This window comes from Neofelis nebulosa, chromosome 2 (genome assembly GCF_028018385.1).
Source record: "Neofelis nebulosa isolate mNeoNeb1 chromosome 2, mNeoNeb1.pri, whole genome shotgun sequence".
NCBI lineage: Eukaryota > Metazoa > Chordata > Mammalia > Carnivora > Felidae > Neofelis > Neofelis nebulosa.
In genome coordinates, this window is record NC_080783.1 from 126,916,498 (window position 1) to 126,933,731 (window position 17,234).

General features: G+C 47.9%; 2 protein-coding genes across 5 annotated transcripts; one reads left to right on the forward strand and one right to left on the reverse strand.

Annotated features, from left to right (window-relative positions):
• Positions 1-275: 275 nt before the first annotated feature.
• Positions 276-3,577, forward strand: LOC131490882 (transmembrane domain-containing protein TMIGD3-like). The gene is made up of 3 exons (XM_058693316.1): positions 276-504; positions 2,055-2,120; positions 2,855-3,577. Exons 1-3 carry the CDS (start codon positions 276-278, stop codon positions 3,022-3,024), a joined length of 465 nt encoding a protein of 154 aa, XP_058549299.1. The 3' UTR covers positions 3,025-3,577.
• Positions 3,578-9,998: 6,421 nt separating this feature from the next.
• On the reverse strand, positions 9,999-17,007 carry C2H1orf162 (chromosome 2 C1orf162 homolog). Of its 4 annotated transcripts, XM_058716218.1 has the most exons (8): positions 16,885-17,006; positions 16,373-16,514; positions 15,046-15,165; positions 14,825-14,872; positions 13,579-13,639; positions 12,998-13,092; positions 12,666-12,733; positions 9,999-12,499 (listed from the first exon to the last, which is right to left on the reverse strand). In XM_058716218.1, the coding sequence occupies exons 4-8, from the start codon at positions 14,859-14,861 to the stop codon at positions 12,338-12,340; spliced, it is 423 nt and encodes a 140-aa protein (XP_058572201.1). In that variant the 5' UTR covers positions 14,862-14,872; positions 15,046-15,165; positions 16,373-16,514; positions 16,885-17,006; the 3' UTR covers positions 9,999-12,337. The 4 variants fall into 4 exon arrangements, with proteins under 4 accessions (XP_058572201.1, XP_058572203.1, XP_058572200.1 ...); XM_058716220.1 differs by lacking the exon at positions 16,373-16,514 and having other exon boundaries at positions 14,825-14,903; positions 16,885-17,007; XM_058716217.1 differs by lacking the exon at positions 16,373-16,514.
• Positions 17,008-17,234: the final 227 nt, after the last annotated feature.

Genomic DNA, 17,234 nt, shown 5'->3' on the forward strand with positions numbered 1-17,234 from the left:
TGACTGAGCCACCCAGGCGCCCCCTAAACTCCTTTTTCATAAGGACACCAGTCAGGTTGCATTAGGGCCCATTCTTAATGACCCCCTTTTAACTTAATTAACTCCTTAAAGGCTCAATCTGTCACACTCTGAGGTACTAGAGTTAACACTTCAATGTGTGAGTTTTAGCGGGACCTCTTTCTGCCCAAAGCAGTTGCTAACCCAGAACAAGCAAAATAAAAAATCAGCCCCCAGTGCTTAAACTGATTTTGCTCCAGTGTGGCGGGAGCTGCAACATGTTTAAAAGGACCGTGGTGTGTGTGTGTGTGTGTGTGCATGCGTGTCATGCCCTGAGGGACACAGGAAGCCAGCTCATCATCACTCTGTCCTGCCTGACCAAGGAGGATACAGGCTGGTACCCGTGTGGCATCCAGTGGGACTTTGCCAGGGACGACTTGGATTTTACAGAGCTGGTTGTGACTGACGACAGAGGAGGCCTCGCCAGTGATTTTTGGTCTGGGAAAGGTAGGGACCCTGTCAGGGGTCTAGTCAGGGGTAACCCGCAGTTGTGCATGTTTGTTGGTGTGGTACATACTCGCTGAGGCCAGTGAGCACCAGCTCAGGCCCCCCTTAGGTTCCTTGGGGTACCCTGGTATCTCCTTCTCTCCAAGGTAGGGTCGTTGCTGATGGTGCCGGGGATTAACTTGGAATTTGGGGAAGAGGAGGGTGGGTGGGCGCAGGGGTGCTCTTGGAACCTCCCTTCCCTCGCAGCGATCTGGCCCATGGCATTTGGAGAGGCTCCCGGGGGCTAACAGGTGGGAGAGCTTCGTGTTGCTGGCCAGGAAAGGCTCAGAGGTTCTCATTACACGTCTGTGCTCTGTGGCCAACCTAGTAGGTCTAGAATCTTGAAGATCCATTTCTTGAGAGGTGAGTGAAGCTGTAAAACATGACCCAGGTGTCTGGAAGAGGACCTTCAAAGACCGTCCGCTAACTAGTTTCCTCATCCACAGGCGTAACTATCACGGCCAAACTGGTTAGGAGTGCAGTTTACACGGGGAGGCCACTGGGTGGGTGTAGGTTGAACTTGAGCCTGTGGTGGGAGGAGGTCTGGCTAAGCCGGTCAACTGCTCCTTTGGGCCAGGGCTGAGACACAACTCTCCAGATGCTCACCCAAATTCTTCTGTCCAATGCTGAAAACCTCTTTTTAAATCAGAAAGCCTCTGCTCAGGCAAAAAGCTTATGGAAAGTACCAGCCTTCCTCTTTTTCCTTCTGTGGCTTCTCAGTGTTTCCATTTCTAGAAGGAATGCTTTCTATCATAATCCAGAACACAATGCCAGTAGAAAAACAGACCGAGGACTTAAGGGAAGCTATAGGAAGCCTCCTGGGGCTAGAGAATCTTGCTCACACTTGACCAACTAGTAATTTGTTTAGGAAGCATCTTATTGAATGTGTGGCATCCTTCACACCTAAAATGTTTCTACTGCACTGTTTTAGGCTCGGGATGAAAGAGGCCTCGCCTAAATGTGCTCCTTAGTTTCAGTGAAACAAAGACCCCTGCCCCTCCCCAACGAGATTTGCCAGAGACGGCAGTGTGGGTGGGCCATGGCAGAACTTCCCCCATTGGGTTTCAGTGGCTGCCACGAGCACAGTGTGGCAATGATGCCACCTATCCATCCGTTCCTTAAGGATTGGACTGGCCCTCTTGTGCCTCTGGTATCATAGCCTTCAGCCTGGGACTCTCTAACCATGGGCCACATCTAGTCCACACAGAGCTTTGGTGCACCTCTGGAAAGGTGGCCCTTCCTCGAGGTGCCTGGAGCCCAGTGGCAGGGCATATGGCTTGGCCAGCAGAGGGTGGGCTGGATTTCAGCTCCTACCTGTTCCCTCCAGCCTGTGCCCTGTGCAGGGCGCATTTATACAGCTATGCCCCGTGCCTCTGCTCGACCCAGCAGAGTTGCCCAGAGCACTCGTTCTCTGGGGATTGAATGACGGGCAGAGACGCGGAGATGCCGAAGGCAAAGGGCAGGCCTGGGGCTGGCCTCACTTGACCCCCAACCAGTCCTTTCTGCTGCAGACCTATCAGGCGACAGGAACCGGAGCTGCAGGGCTTCCAATGTGGCTCACAAGGCCAATCCCTCCAGGTGAGTCAGACCTTGGGGAGGACAGACCGGTGTTGGGGGGTTGGGGGGGAGGCAGGCGAGGATAACACAGTGTGGCAACTGATTTGCACCTGCTGCTCTTTAGCTGCATGTCGTTGGTTCTTGTTCTCCACCTGAACTGTGTAGCTTCAATGTGACCACGTGGTTTCTTTCAGAACAATATAGTTTAGGACTCTTGAACGTAAATAGCAAAAATGCCCTCTCATGATGTTAATTGAAAAGGAGGATCTACCCTAAGGGGAGAGCAATGTTGCATGCATGAAGGGTGAGACATGGCACCCTCAGCAATGGTCCGGAATGTCTTTGGGACTTTGTCTCTGTCTCTGATCCACTGCTCTCATGTGTGTTTGCTTCCTCTCTCTCTCTCTCTGCACTGCCCTTTTCTGTTTCGTTGCAGCCACTTCTAGCTCCGGAGTTTATGTCTCCCCTGTTCAAGAGCCCATCCAGTCTGAACACTGGATCCTCCTGCTCTGGGTCCATGTTAGTTTCTGAGGCAAGGGCTCAGCCCCGCTTGGTCAGACCACCAGCCCGGGTCCAAACAGGCGTGGGCTGGAGAACACGGGCACTCTGAAGGGACTTGGTGGCCAGGAGCTACTGGGACTAGGTGGGGTGCGGGCAGGGCAGAGGGACAGATCCCAGGAATGGGGATCCTGAGCACAGGAATGAAAGGTGGTTTCTTTTCAGTCGACATGAAGTCTGTCTGCGATTCCTTCCGGGATGTCCATTCTCATAATCTGCATACTGATCACAGGCTTGGGGATAATCTCTATAATTAGTCACTTGTCCAAAAGGCGGAGAAGCCAGAGGAATAGAAGGGGTAAGTGGCCATTGGGGGTGGGGATTAAGGAAAATGAAAGGGCCAAGGAAAAACTTTCACACGAGTGAACGTGCCCCTCATCTGTTGCCTGGACCCATGGAGGCCAATGCAGTCAGCCCATAGACAGGGGTAGATTCTGCTTCATGGTGACAAAGGCCCCGTGAGATGTCACAGAGAGGACACAGTAGCCTTGGTAAGTGGAGGTATGTGTAGACTAGGGAGGAGGGAGGCCCGGAGATGGTCACACCACGGGTCCCAGTGTGTGCGAGGGCCACCTGCCCCCCCAGCACACAAGCTTTGGGAGGCAGCCTTACTCTTTGAAACTTTTTGTTCATCTGGAGGGACTTACCAAAGGACCTCTGGGGCCACTGGGTAAGCAGACATAGAAAAGTCTCCTTGAGAAGGGTCAGGAGCAGAAGAGGACAGGCCCATGGCCTCAACTGTAGTCTTAAGCCAAGGGAGGAATAGCCCTTAAGCTTTGTGTCTCCTGCCCTTGGGCAATTACAGGTAAAGGCCCAGCTAGAAGCCAGAGAACCAGTCAAGCTCCTTCTATGATCCCCACACCTCTGGTAAGTTCCTTCCTTGGCTCTTCCTGGGCCCTGCGCCCCACAGCCACCTGACTGAGGGATCTCCCTTCCTAGACAGAGAACAGGAAGTTTGTTCAGCAGGGACTGTGTGGATCTGGGCACCTTTCCTTTGGGGCAGCATCAGAAAAACCAAAATTCTTAAGGCAACCGTGTGGTGGTTCTGCTAACCCCTCAAGTGGACACAGGCTAGAAAGAACATCGTATACAAGTGCCACTGCTTGGCCAGTAGGGTTTCTTTATTTTAATTTTCTTTAGATTTATGCTCAGAAGACACAGAAGTACCTTGGGCAGTGGAGAGACTGTAGGCATAGGTACAAAATAGACTCCCCCCTCCTGTGGGTGTGGAAGTGCAGAAAAACATTTCAGAGAATGATGGAAAACACAGGCGCGCACACGCACACACGTGCACGTGTGGCAACACCTGCTACGGAAGCACAAGGGTAACGCCAGAGGAATCTGAGAGTCACAGTTAAGGCTGTGAGGTCTCCTAGTCTCTCTGTGATAACGTGGCCCCAGGTGGAGCAGGAGCCCTAAGAAATCAAAGCCATGGCTCCATTTTGTCCTCTTAGAGCTTTGGGAACCACGGAGGTGAAGAATATAGACAAGACAACATCTTTCTCAGTTCTACCCAAGACTGTTCCCTTCGGGGCCCAATTGTATTCTAGGTTTTTTGCTAAGACAGACAACGTCACCGCCTTAAGGCATGATCTTGGGTAACTGGTCGTTTCTCTGGGCCTGTTTTCTTCTCTAGCGATTGAGGACTCCATTCTCATACTCCCCACGAGCTTTTAATTCATACATTCATTCATTCTTTCAAGCACAAGGACCGTGCTAGATGCTGGGGATACAAAGATGAGCGAAAGACATAGCATCTGTCTTCATGGCACTTATAAGGTAGAGTGGGAGGAAGACAAACTATCACACAGATGAAAAATGTGTCCGCTAGCATAAGGACGGTATGGGAGAAGCACATGGTGTCGTGGAAGTTGAGGCAGCGGAATCCAACCCCCTTCCCTTGTAGCCAGGGGCGGTGCAACCTGTTTTAGCCCCAGCCTGCTTCCCCACACTCAGCCAATTGAAACATGGAAGCTGGAATCAAGCGCCCTTCTGGCTTTGACGTTCCTGGGCTTTGAAGGGGTCCGGTTGCATTATATCACCGAAGCTCGGTGGGAGGTGAATGCAGGCCCCATGTGCCAAGCATCCCTACTGACTGACCAATGGGCTTTGAAGCAATGACAGCTGATTTCTTCCCTGAAGACATACTTTGGTGTTTAGGCCCCGTAAAGCCACCAGGAGAGAGTTTGCAACTTCTGTGGCAGAAACCACTCGGCACAGGTAGGCAACACATCTCAACTCCATTTCCTTTGTCTATTCCCCACAAAGTAGAGGACTCTTTGAAGCCCTCCTCCTGGTGTCCTGGCTCCAAAGAAAATGGCTCATCCTGAACAGACATGACTGAAGATCTCTTTCATTTAGTTTATAAATAAAGTGATGCTGCCATAGTCACCATGACGACCGGCCCACACCTTGGGGATGGATTGTGATCTCTCAGGTGTTCCGAAGGCCACCCCCCCCCCCCCCCCCCAGGTTGCCGGCGCTGGCTTGCAGCTAGGTAAGAACAGTATTAGCCACGGGAGCTGTGCTGGGCCATGACAGAGCAAGGCTGCCCCCGCGGTCGACAACATCTCAAGATCTTAGTTTCTAGGGGCGCCTGGGTGGCGCAGTCGGTTAAGCGTCCGACTTCAGCCAGGTCACGATCTCGCGGTCCGTGAGTTCGAGCCCCGCGTCAGGCTCTGGGCTGATGGCTCGGAGCCTGGAGCCTGTTTCCGATTCTGTGTCTCCCTCTCTCTCTGCCCCTCCCCCGTTCATGCTCTGTCTCTCTCTGTCCCAAAAATAAATAAAAAACATTGAAAAAAAAAAAAATTAAAAAAAAGATCTTAGTTTCCATACCCTCGGCTAGCTGCCAGGTGAAGAGAGGGCAGCATCTTGGTCAGGGGATCAGGAGATCCCTTGTGTTTTATTGGTTCACCCATGAACTCCTCACTGGTGTTGAATAAACTCTGAGGCACGACTAACGTCTCCTGGGATATCACTGGAAATGGATTTCTGGGAAAGTTTAAACTATGACATTGCAATATCAGCTTCTACATTGGTATTACACCCTGTCCTACCCCCATGAGGCGAAATCAGCATTTCTCAGATCTTCTTGGTGAAAAGGTGGTCCTCTGTGGGAAACCGCCACCAGACTGAACGGATGCTGCCCTTGACCGGTGAGAAGCCGAGGCGTGGTGGGTGAAATATTCGGTCAAACCAGGAAACACAAATCAAGACCAAGGCATTGGCAGCCGTGGGTGCAAGTGAAGCTATACCGTCATTAACGACAGAATTACCTAAGCTCTCAGCAACACCTGCACGTCTGCACCTTCTCTCCCCATATAAAGTCTTTTCCTACAATTTCAGGGGGTTCCCAGGGGCTCCCCATCACCGCCTCTGCTGCCCTCATAAAAACCCCGCTCTTCTGGTATCTTGCAGTAGGGTGCCGGCCAGTGTCAGCGCTCAGGGTAATCAGCAGTTCTGAGGTCAGTGTGGGGCAGGGGCAGGGAGAATGGCTCGTGCCACGATTCTGCACGTGCCCCGCACATTTAGGTCCAGGCTTTCACGGTGTCTTCCACCCAAACCCCTCTGTCGGTGGGGAGCTCAACGCTACCCAGAAGCCCGATGGGAAGGGGCAGGGGTGTGGGGGACCATCCGTTTCCTGCCATCCTCCCTGTGTCCTTGTGGCCAGACCCCCTCCCTCCCAGAGTCTCAGAGCAAACAGCGGCAAAAGTGTTGCCTTTTCCCTCATCTACAAAACAACTCAAGGCCCTCCTCCGTGGCCACGTTCAAGCACGAGCCTGCCGATTCTACAAATAGCAATCCAGTCTGGGCCCCGTGGGGCCATCTTACTGCATGAGGCAAGACAGCAGGCATCAATCTTCCATGACAGATGAAGACATCTATCGCTATTCTTGGAAGATGTATACTTATGAATCTGGAGAGCCATTTTCCTGAGAATCCTACAGGTTGGCTCTGATTCCATGAACCAGGGTTCTAGAGCCTTTTTTTCCCTCCCGTCCCTGGCACTGACCTTTTGAATCTCTGGTCAATTACTTAATGGCTCATTTCATCCAGCAAGACCAGGTGCACACCAGTTTTCACGACAGGGAGACAAAACCCAAAACTTTGTAAACGTATGGCTCTGCTACTAAAAATGGGGAAGCTTCAAGAAAAAAGCAAGAGCAATTAATGTGATACTTCATGTCCAAGTGGGTGGCCCTGGGACAATGCTTACTCCTCCTCTTGGAGCCATGTAAAAAGCACTGGCTCTCGACTGGAAAGCTGAGGTGGCTTCTAGCTTCACAGGTCTGTAGAATTGTTTGCTGTCAGCCCCGAGTCTGGGAATGGGTGACAGCTAGAGAGACCTCCCTGAGGTGCTCCCCACAGCCAACGACAGAAGGGCCTCGACTGCCCTCCCGGGGCTGGCCACTCTGCTGTGCTGTGGCCTCTGCACAAGACTCGTCCCCCAACCGTCTTTCTCCCCGGTTTGTTTGCTCCCAAACTGGGCCCGCTCTTCCACTGCCTTCTCAAAATCCAGCTGTCAATGGATGCTAGGGTGGCTCAGGTGAAGCGTTCGACTTCGTGGTTTGTGCGTTCGAGCCCTGAATCAGGCTCTATACGCTGACAGCGTGGAGCCTGCTTCAGATCCTCTGTCTCCCTTGCTCTCTGCCCCTCCCTCTCTCTCTTTCTTAAAAATAAATAAACACTTATTTTAGGGGTGCCTGGGTGGCTCAGTCGGTTAAGTGTCCGGCTTCAGCTCAGGTCACGATCTCGCAGTCTGCGAGTTCGAGCCCCGCGTCGGGCTCTGGGCTGATGGCTCAGAGCCTGGAGCCTGCTTCCGATTCTGTGTCTCCCTCTCTCTCTGCCCCTCCCCCGTTCATGCTCTGTCTCTCTCTGTCTCAAAAATAAATAAAACGTTAAAAAAAAATAAAAAAAAAATAAATGCTTATTTAAAAAAATCCAGCTCTCAGGAGCCACTGCTCCATCTCAGAATGCACACGCTCTCGATTAGGTCACCTGACTTTCTCTGCCATTCTATCTGCTAGTTTCTCTAGTTTCTCTGCCATTCTATCTGCTCTGGGTGGGCCAGCTTGGCGTGCAGGCAAGATGCCAGGAATCGGAAGTTGGAAGACTTGGATTTAAATGTTGCTCTGTGGGGCGCCTGGGTGGCTCAGTTGGTTAAGCGTCTGACTTCGGCTCAGGTCACGATCTCGCGGTCCGTGAGTTCAAGCCCCGCGTCAGGCTCTGGGCTGATGGCTCAGAGCCTGGAGCCTACTTCCGATTCTGTGTCTCCCTCTCTCTCTGCCCCTCCCCCGTTCATGCTCTGTCTCTCTCTGTCTCAAAAATAAATAAACGTTAAAAAAAAATTTTTTTTTTAAATAAAATAAAATAAATGTTGCTCTGCTGCTTACTAGATGCGAGACATTGGCTAAATTGATTTCTTTGAATGTTAATTTTCCTACCTCAGTTTCTTACAATATTACCTAATGTATTTTTTAAAGCTTATTTAAGAGAGAGAAAGAGAGCGAGGGAGGGGCAGAGAGAGAGGGAGAGAGAGACAATCCCAAGCAGGTTCTGCAATGTCAGTGCAGTGCCTGATGCAGGGCTCAAGCTCATGAAACGTGAGATCATGACCTGAGCCAAAACCAAGGGTCAGATGCTTAACTGACTGAGCCCCCCAGGCACCCCTTACCTAATGTTTTTTTAAAAGAGATTTGTGGAGGCTGCTTGCCTCCCATTCTTGCTTCCTTTGCTGCAGACTGAGCTCCATTAGGGTAACACTCCTCAATGATACCCCAACAGAGAAGAAGTGACCTATCTGATGTGAGTCTATGGGTGGGACGCTGGGTGTACCCGCTCTGCCCTTCCTCTTCTTTTTTTCTTTTAATTTTTTAAGTTTATTTATTCTTGAGAGATAGAGAGAGACAGAGAATGAGCAGGGGCGGGGGGGAGAGAGGGGGAAACACAGAATCCAAAGCAGACTCCAGGCTCTGAGCTGTCAGCACAGAGCCTGACACGGGGCTCCAACCCACAAACCGCGAAATCATGACCTGAGCCGAAGCCGGACGCTTAACTGACCTAGCCACCCAGGCGCCCCTTCCTCTTCCTTTTTTAACCGGCAAGGGAAAGTCTGGGTGCAGCTTTCAAAGAGCACATGATCTCTTCTGCAACTCCTGGGGGCAGCTGAGCCACTGGTTGGGATGTGGGGAGGGGAGGGGACTTGCCCAATTCTCTGACGACACACTTTCTCTGTGTTCTCCAGCACTACGTTTGTAATAAAGGTGGTACTTTGTTCTTTCTCTGCTGAGTCCTCTTGTTTCTCAGTTGGTTCAGAATTCAGGTGGAGACGGGAGCACTGGGTATCAGGTCCCCTGAAGATCCTCATCAAGGTAAATGAAGAACTTCAAAAGTCACAGAAAGGATCGGGCACCTGGGTGGCTCAGTCGGTTAAGCGTCCGACTTCGGCTCAGGGCATGATCTCGAGGTTCAAAGGTTTAAGCCCCACATCAGGCTCTGTGCTGAAAGCTCGGAGCCTGGAGTCTGCTTCGGCCTCTGTGTCTCCCTCTCTCTGCCCCTCCCCTGCTCATGCTCCGTCTCTGTCTCTGTCTCTGTCTCCCTCTCAAAAATAAATAAAAACATTTAAAAAAAAAAGTTACCGAAAGGCTTTTAAGGGACAATACCTCCTCCCACCCTTACCCCTCGGTCCCTCAGTTATCAAGCTCCCAGGGGAGCAATCACTAAGACCAGTTCATGGTGTTTTCTTTCAGAGACTAGATGTGCACAAATACAGGTGCGCACCCGTGCAGGCACACATGTGCATACACACACACACACACACACACACACACACACACACACACACACATTCTCTACTGGACATGAATAGAGTGTATTCAGAATTCTGTTCTGCAGCTGGTACTTTTCATCTAACATAACTTGGAAATCTTTTTTTTCTTCAAACATAGAGTGGCTTCCTTCTTTTTAATGGCTACGTTGTACTCCATTAGCCAGTCCCCTCTTTAACAGACACTGAGGGTTTTCTCCATCTCTCACTATTTCAGATCATTGATGATAATGGAAAAACGGGCAAACTCCGGAGCCAGCCTCCGTAGGTGTGAGCCTCAGCGCCCCTACTTACTTAGCAGTGTGAACTCGGGCAAGTTACTGAGCCTCTCAGAGCCTCCCTTTCTGTTCTAAAATGGGAACAGTAAAACTGTCACCTCCTAGTGTTTTGTGAGGCTTCCATGAACACGTGCCAAACACTTAGAATACACTTCGAGTATAACAAGCCTTGCTAAGTGTTAGGCGATCTTATGAACTGCGATTTCAAATACATAGGCGACTTTCCATAGGATGTGTTCGCAGCAATAGATTTTTTTTTTTAATATAAAATTTGTAGTCAGATTGGTTTCCATACAACACCCGGTGCTCATCCCAACAGGTGCCCTGCTCAATGCCCATCACCCGCTTCGCAGCAGCAGATTTTAAAACGTCACCAGCTCTTGCCAAATTGCCTCCATAGCAATTGTATGTGTGCCTTGGGTCTCCACAGTCCTGCCCAAGCTGTTTGTTAGCAAACTTTCTGAAGGTCGCCAACATCACTGACAGAAAAGATCTAATTGTAGTTTTAACTACTGTTTCTCTCATTACGAGTAAACTTGCGTACCTCTTCACATGTTTAAACAAGCCACTACATTTCCTTTTCTGTGACCAACAGACCTATCCTTGGTCTTCTATTTTCTCCTGAGTTGCTGATTTCTTCCCTGTTGACTTAATATATTAGGAGCCCTAATATATTCCGGAGCTCTTAATATATTAAGAAAATTAGCCTTTTGGCTATAAGGTGCTTTGCAAATATTTTCCAAGCTTGGCATTTTGAATAGTATTTTGTAAGCCCAGTTAATCAGTCTTTTCTGGTTTACTGGTTCCAGGTCATACATTTGAGGCATGCACCACTATGTTTTAAAAACTCTCCTATATATTCTTCTAGTACTTTAAAATTTTTTATTTATTACTTTAATTTTTTTAAATGTTTATTTATTTTGAGAGAGAGAGAGAGTGTGCGCCTGTGTGCGAGCAGGGGAGGAGCAAAGAGAGGGAGAGAGAGAATCCCAAGCAGCCTCCACACGGTTAGCACGGAGCCCACGAACCGTGAGATCATGTCCTGAGCTGAAATCAAGAGTCGGACCCTCAACTGACCAAGCCACCTAGGCGCCCTTCTTCTAATACTTTTATAATGTTTTTACAGTTAAATTTTTGATGTATCTTGAATTTATTATGATTTAAGAAGGGAGGTGTGGATTCTGGTCTTACTTTCATCCATATGGCTACCTACCTGTCTAAACACCGTTTATGAATTAACCAATTTCCCCCAAATGACTGGATACGCTATCTTCGTCATACTCTAAATTTCTTCATGGATTTTGATCTTTTTTTAGTCTTTTTACTCTATCCCATTTGTTTATTCATGAACCAGGAACATGTTTTAGTCCGTCATGCTTGATAAAATAATACTTTTAGTTAGCTGTGAGGACTAGCCTTCCCAGATTACTTTTATTTGCTTCTTTGTATAGATTTTCCTGGATTTACTTTCTTGTTTATTATCTATACAGGAACCTCACTGAGTGAAAAATAATCTTATTGGTATTTTTACTGGGATTATATATGGGATTATCCATTAGGATTTAGGGGAGTTAACATTTAATCCTTTGTTCCATGTAATATTGCTTGGCATATCTTTTATGCTATAGCAAGAAGGTGGTTTGAATAGCACTTTACACAACAGGGACCTTGTATTTATGTAAAACTGGAACGTATGAAGTACCTAAGTAGATGCCATCTCACTTATTCTCACACTAAGAGGTAAGTATTATTCTGTTTTCAAGATGAAGCAGTTGAAGCTTTGAAAAGTTTAACAACACACTTGGGGCACTTGGGCGGCTCAGTCCGTTAAGCATCCGACATGGGCTCAAGTCATGATCTCAGGGTTCATGAGTTCGAGCCCCAGGTCGGGCTCTGTGCCAATAGCTCGGAGCTTGGAACCTGCTTCGGATTCTGTGTCTCCCTCTCTCTCTGCCCCTCCCCTGCTCACGCTCTGTCTCTCTCCCTTTCAAAAATAAACATTTTAAAAAATCAAAAAAAAAAAAAAGTTTCACACACTTACCCAAAAGAATGCAGCTAGTTGGTGCAGAGCTTGAGACCTGTGCCCCAATCAATCCTGAACTTGATCTAGAGTCCCGTCACCTCTGTTAGGCTTCTGGCTGTGCATGAGCTCTGCGTCTTTGGAGGTGACCGGGACAGACAAATGCATGATGCAGGAGGGGCCGGCTTTGCAGGGGGTTTGCTTTTATTTGTAATTCTTGCTAACTTGCCCAGTTGGTTGACTTCTCCCAAACTGATCAGCGGCCCTGAGTGAACACTCTGTGCCATGAGCTCTGTACTACCACACTCGTTGAAAGGGGACGAGCGAGGCAGTCTCAGCCCTTGAGGGGCTATCAGACTGTCCGTTCAAGCGGCCGGGCCAGCAATCTTTTCTCAGGCCAAGGGAAAGATGGGCCCTTGGTCTTCAAACATGCTGGCTAACATGGCCAGATCACACCCCAACAACTCCACTGTAGTCTGGTCAGGCTGTGGTCCCAAATTTGTCCAAAGGGAAAGTGATTATATAAAGACAGAGCTGAGATAAGAGGGACTGGCGTCAAGCCTCACTGGAAAGGTCGGGTGAGTTTGTCACTTTGATCTGAGAGTAGACAACCGGATCCAAGCCTGCAGAATGTTTCTCAGTCAGGTAATGATTCTTTTCTTCTGCGATTTGGAAAGTCATGCTAGCATAGGTGAGTGTTTCCTCTGGGGATGAAAGCTGCAGAGGAAGGAGGAGGAGGCAGAGGAGTGAGTGAGCTGGATTTGGAGGAAGGTGTCTCTTTAGAAGCCATTTGGAAGCTGTGGTCACAGAGGACCAAAGAGATCAGAAGAACCCTTCCAAGATGCACTTGCCCAGGGTCCCGGAAACAACGTGGTCATCTTACCTTGGCCGGAGAATCTTGGCCAGAGTGAGGATCGAAGGGAGGATCCAGGGCGCAGGGACTAGAGTGACCTGCCTCAGGTGCCAGGAGAGAGAGGGACAAGTCTCAGCAATGGGGTCTGGAAGAATAGGAAGGCTTTCCCTGCAGGCTGGGGTGAAGGCTGGGTGTTGGAGGTGGGAAGCGTGGAGGGTGGGAGGGCAGGTGGAGAAGTTTGGGGATTCAGGTCCTCAGTGTGCAGACAGGGTGAGCTCCCTGGGTTCTACTCCCCCTCAGAGCCACGTCTGTTCTCAACGGCTGGGCAGTGAGAGCCGTGCCGTCTCTCAGAGACCACTTACGTTTCCTGTAGCTCTTTATGACGAAGAAGATAAGGGCCAACAGCAGCAGCGTGATCAGGACCCCGGCAAAAAAGGCCAAGAGCAAATACTGTATGCTGTTTTGGCAAAGAAAGGGAGGAGACGGACCACTGGACCTTCTGAAGGCCTTTGCCAGAGGCCAGAAGGTCCTCTTTCCCACCCGTGCATAAATCCCTGCAATAGCTGCCATGTTGGTTAGGTGACTTTCACTCTTACCCACTGCTTTTCAGCATTTTGCTTTTGGGTTCCAGAACTATTTGAGGCCTCAGTGAAAACTGTGGGCTCTCTTCCCTCCCTGAAATCTTCATAGGTACCCCCCCCCAGAGCAGATTTCATGTATCCGCCGAGGGGATTCATGGATCTCTTGAGGGATCTCCCCTCCCTGGGCAACCTGGGGTTAAGAACCACACTCTGAAAATAAAAAAAACCAGTTCAGTTCTTCAGCTGTTTCTGGTCCCTTTTCCCCAGACGGCCCTCCTAAGTTCCTCCTAAGTCACCCTCCCAAGCTGTCAACGCAAAATCCGGGGCCTTGGGGTTCCAGACGAAATGGGCGGAGCACTTACTTGGTGCGCTCCCAGAAGGAGAACGGAGGTGTTGGGGCTACTGTGTTGGTGTTTCGTTCGTCTGTGAGAGAACAGAAAGGGGATTAGTGTCCCTGTCCCGTCTCATGAATGTCCCCAGGCACCCCTCCCTATGCAAGCAACCCGTGGAGATAAATGCTGGGGGTGCTACACTCTGCAATAGGGGAGGGGTGCCTGAGCGGCTTAAGTGTCCGACTTTTGGTTTCAGCTCAGGTCACGATCTCACAGTTCAGGAGTTTGAGCCCCGCGTCCGGCTGAGCGCAGAGCCTGCTTGGGATTCTGTGTCTCCCTATCTCTCTGCCCCTCCCCTGCTGATGTTCTCTTCCTGTCTCTCAAAAATAAATAAACATTTAAAAAAAAAAAAAAGAAGAAGAAGAAGAGAACAGTGTTTCCTAGATCCTCGATCCTTTCATGTGAAAATTAGAGTTGGAACTTAAAAAACAATCAGCTTAGGGGCACCTGGGTGGCTCAGTTGGTTAAGCCTCCGACTTCTGGTCATGACTCACAGTTTGTGAGTTCGAGCCCCGCGTCAGGCTCTGTGCTGACAGCTCGGAGCCTGGAGCCTGCTTCAGATTCTGTCTCCCTCTCTCTCTGCCCCTCTGCCACTCATGCTGTCTCTCCTTCTCTCTCTCAAAAATAAACATTAAAAAAACAAACAAAAAACCCCATCAGCTAAACCAATGAAAGAGAAGCCTAGCGTTTTTGTAGTCCCATGTGTCCCTTTGACAAACAAACAAACAAACAAACCTCTCCTGTGGCCCCTCAAAGATTTAATAGGACCCCTAGGAGATATGCTCCCTGGGACTTAAGCCAACAATCTCAAGGCCAGGGAGTAGAGAACCAAAAGCAAAACCCAGAACTAGCATTTCCCAATGTTTTGGGGAACTTGGCCTTGTAAACTGCTACCTATTTTAGTTTGTTCCTTTGTTTGCAGGGCAGCTTTTAACAGTGACTAGCCAAAGGCAGCGACAGGGCAGGGTGTTAATGCCTGCACCATAAATAGGGGACCAGGAAGAGAAGGGAAGTGTATTGCCATAAACTACCCAGCCCGTCTGGTACTGAGCACAGAGACATGCTTTACTCAAATTGGGAGGACCAGATTGTTCTCTCTGGTTCCTTTTCTCTCTTCCTGTCATTAGATTCTGCATCAAGGTAAAATTGATGGTGGTGATGCCAGTCCAGATTAACTCAGCAGTGGGGCAGGTAACGCTTCCTGCCCTGGACTTACCGTTGTTGCATTCAGGTTTGGAATGACCTCCTCCCATGCCGTCTTCCCCTGAGAATAAAAAAGATTCCTCTTAGAAAGCCTGGAAAGGAAAGGCAACAAAGGGGCAAACTCTGAGAGTGTGATTTTAATATCAGAGCGGTAGCAATGAGAGAGAGGCAAGTCAGGGTGGGTGTTCTGGTGAGGCCAGGGGTCACAGACTTCATATGGTATGGTTACCACACCTCAGCAACTAGTCCTCAGCTTTGCACGTCCGGAATTAATCTTAGCGGAGCGCCAAGAATAGGCTGATTGGTCCAGAACTGACTCACAAGCAAGTAACTCACAGGAGACTGATGTAGACACTGAAACGACATAAGGAACATGTTGTGTCACTAGTGTGTTCTATCAGAACATATAAGAAAGTCAGTTAAAACCGGTTTTTCTTGGTAAACATTGAATCGAACTAAGTATGGGAGAAGATGAAAGCATGACTTTAAGACTGAACGTCATATAGGTCTGATGTATTTGCCTCACTCCTCCCTGGCGGTGCTGGGTAAGCTTGGACCCATTTTTTTCTTCAAGGTCCTTCCTCTAGGCTGTATCAGAGCTTTTATTCTGTCCACATATTGTCTTTCCAAGTATGTCAGTGTCCTTATCTAGGCTATGGTTCTGCTTGTTATGTGAAACTTTCTGTATTTTCTCTTTTATTTATTTGTACTAAAAAGATAAAGTACCTAAAAGCAGCAGAGGAAAATAACCCCAAATCCCACTGCCAATTATTAATATTTTAGTGTATTCTTTTTAGTTATACTTCCATGCATTTGCCTAAAATCTGGTTGAGCCTTCTTCATGTCTCCTTTTTTGTTATTTTTACTAAGTTTTTTTTTAATCATAAACATCCCTCCCATGCCACTCAAAACTCTCCATAAGCATTTTTAGTGGTGATAGGCCTTTCTGCTACAGCTATGTACTATAGTGTGCTTAACCAGTTTCTTCGCTGATAAAAATGGTTTCCACTTTTCTTTATATAAAATAATAAAACAATTTTAGAAGACCACAGTTCTACTTCATATTGAGACATGCCCTGACAAGAATTTTTGGCTCTCCTTATACCTGGTGTACTTTAAGGTCATGTATTTACACAACAAATGTCATCAATTATTTGTGTTTAATTGTTCAGCTTTCAAAAATGAATGAATTTCCAAGTCCTTGAACATGGGGAGGGCCGGGAGAAGGATACCTCATCGCCATGTACCAGTTACAACCGCAACAGCAACATTAAGTGCCTTACAATTGGCCAAATAACGTAACCTAGGATAATAAGAAAAGTGCTGACAGGAAAATTTGGTGAGAATTCTGAGACACGAGATATAGGAAGCCCACTATTACAGCAGAATCACCGGTGATAACAATTTTTCTAGCATTTGTTGCTCCTTTTCTAATTTAAAAGTCAACAGTGCTTTTTGTAGAGCACCATAAAATATTTAGTACAGAGTATTTTCGAAATATTGAAATATGTGTCTGCCCTAAAAAGACTCTGATCCCCTAGGAATTTATACTGAACCTTACCACTGGGGAGATGAGAGGGAGAGGATCCGGATCCGTAGGATTCTGTAAAATCTTAATCTTCACTTGAATGGCTCTCAATTTACCACCATCCACAAAGAAATGTCCCTGTTGCCACCTTTAAAATATTTTGGGCCACCCCACCCTGAAAGACAAAACCCTCACACACAGTGCTGCGGGGAAATAACTACTTACAGATCCAGGCCAAGAAAAGCAGGAAACACATTTCCATTTGAAAACAACACTCCAAACAAACATTTGACAGAGCATAAATTAAAATAGAAACAGCGTATCTACTTTCCCACATTTTCCCCCGGGGAAGAATCTTACTGATTGCCACAAATTCTACCAACTAACTGCAGCTACTCAAAAATACAACCCTTCCCCCACCAAATAAAATTAAACAGAAAAAAAAAAAAAAAAAAAAGGATAGCAACCACTAAAAATTAGATGACATTTTCTTTTGGTGAATGATTATTTCATCTAGATTAAAAGCATGGGAGTAAAGGCATTACCTTCTAAGAAAAAGTCCGGTCACAAGACGCCAATCGTGTAAGACTGAACTTTTCATTTGTTTCCGTGACTTAGTACTACTTTTCAGAAATGACGAAACGATTACTGCTATTGCCGCCATCAGGCTGTATGTCGCAAAGATCTTATCTGAACCTGAGGGCAGACTTCCTCTTTGAGGCCAACGCTATATATATATATATATATATATATATATATATATATATATACTTTTAATTGTTTTTTTATAAGAGCATATATTTTTGAATCCCATAAACAGCTTCTTTTGTATCTTTTGACACACGAACACCAGAATGTAGGGGATTAAAAACAAGTTTATTTCTAATGAAGTGTT

Coding starts and splice junctions, on each gene's coding strand:
- LOC131490882 (XM_058693316.1), top strand. CDS start 276: ATGTTTAAAAGGACCGTGGTGTGTGTGTGTGTGTGTGTGCATGCGTGT. Junction 505..2,054: donor TGATTTTTGGTCTGGGAAAG/GTAGGGACCCTG, acceptor TTTCTGCTGCAG/ACCTATCAGGCGACAGGAAC. Junction 2,121..2,854: donor TCACAAGGCCAATCCCTCCA/GGTGAGTCAGAC, acceptor CGATTCCTTCCG/GGATGTCCATTCTCATAATC.
- C2H1orf162 (XM_058716220.1), bottom strand. CDS start 14,861: ATGGGAGGAGGTCATTCCAAACCTGAATGCAACAACG. Junction 13,640..14,824: donor CAAACCTGAATGCAACAACG/GTAAGTCCAGGG, acceptor GTTCTCTCACAG/ACGAACGAAACACCAACACA. Junction 13,093..13,578: donor TCCTTCTGGGAGCGCACCAA/GTAAGTGCTCCG, acceptor TTGCCAAAACAG/CATACAGTATTTGCTCTTGG.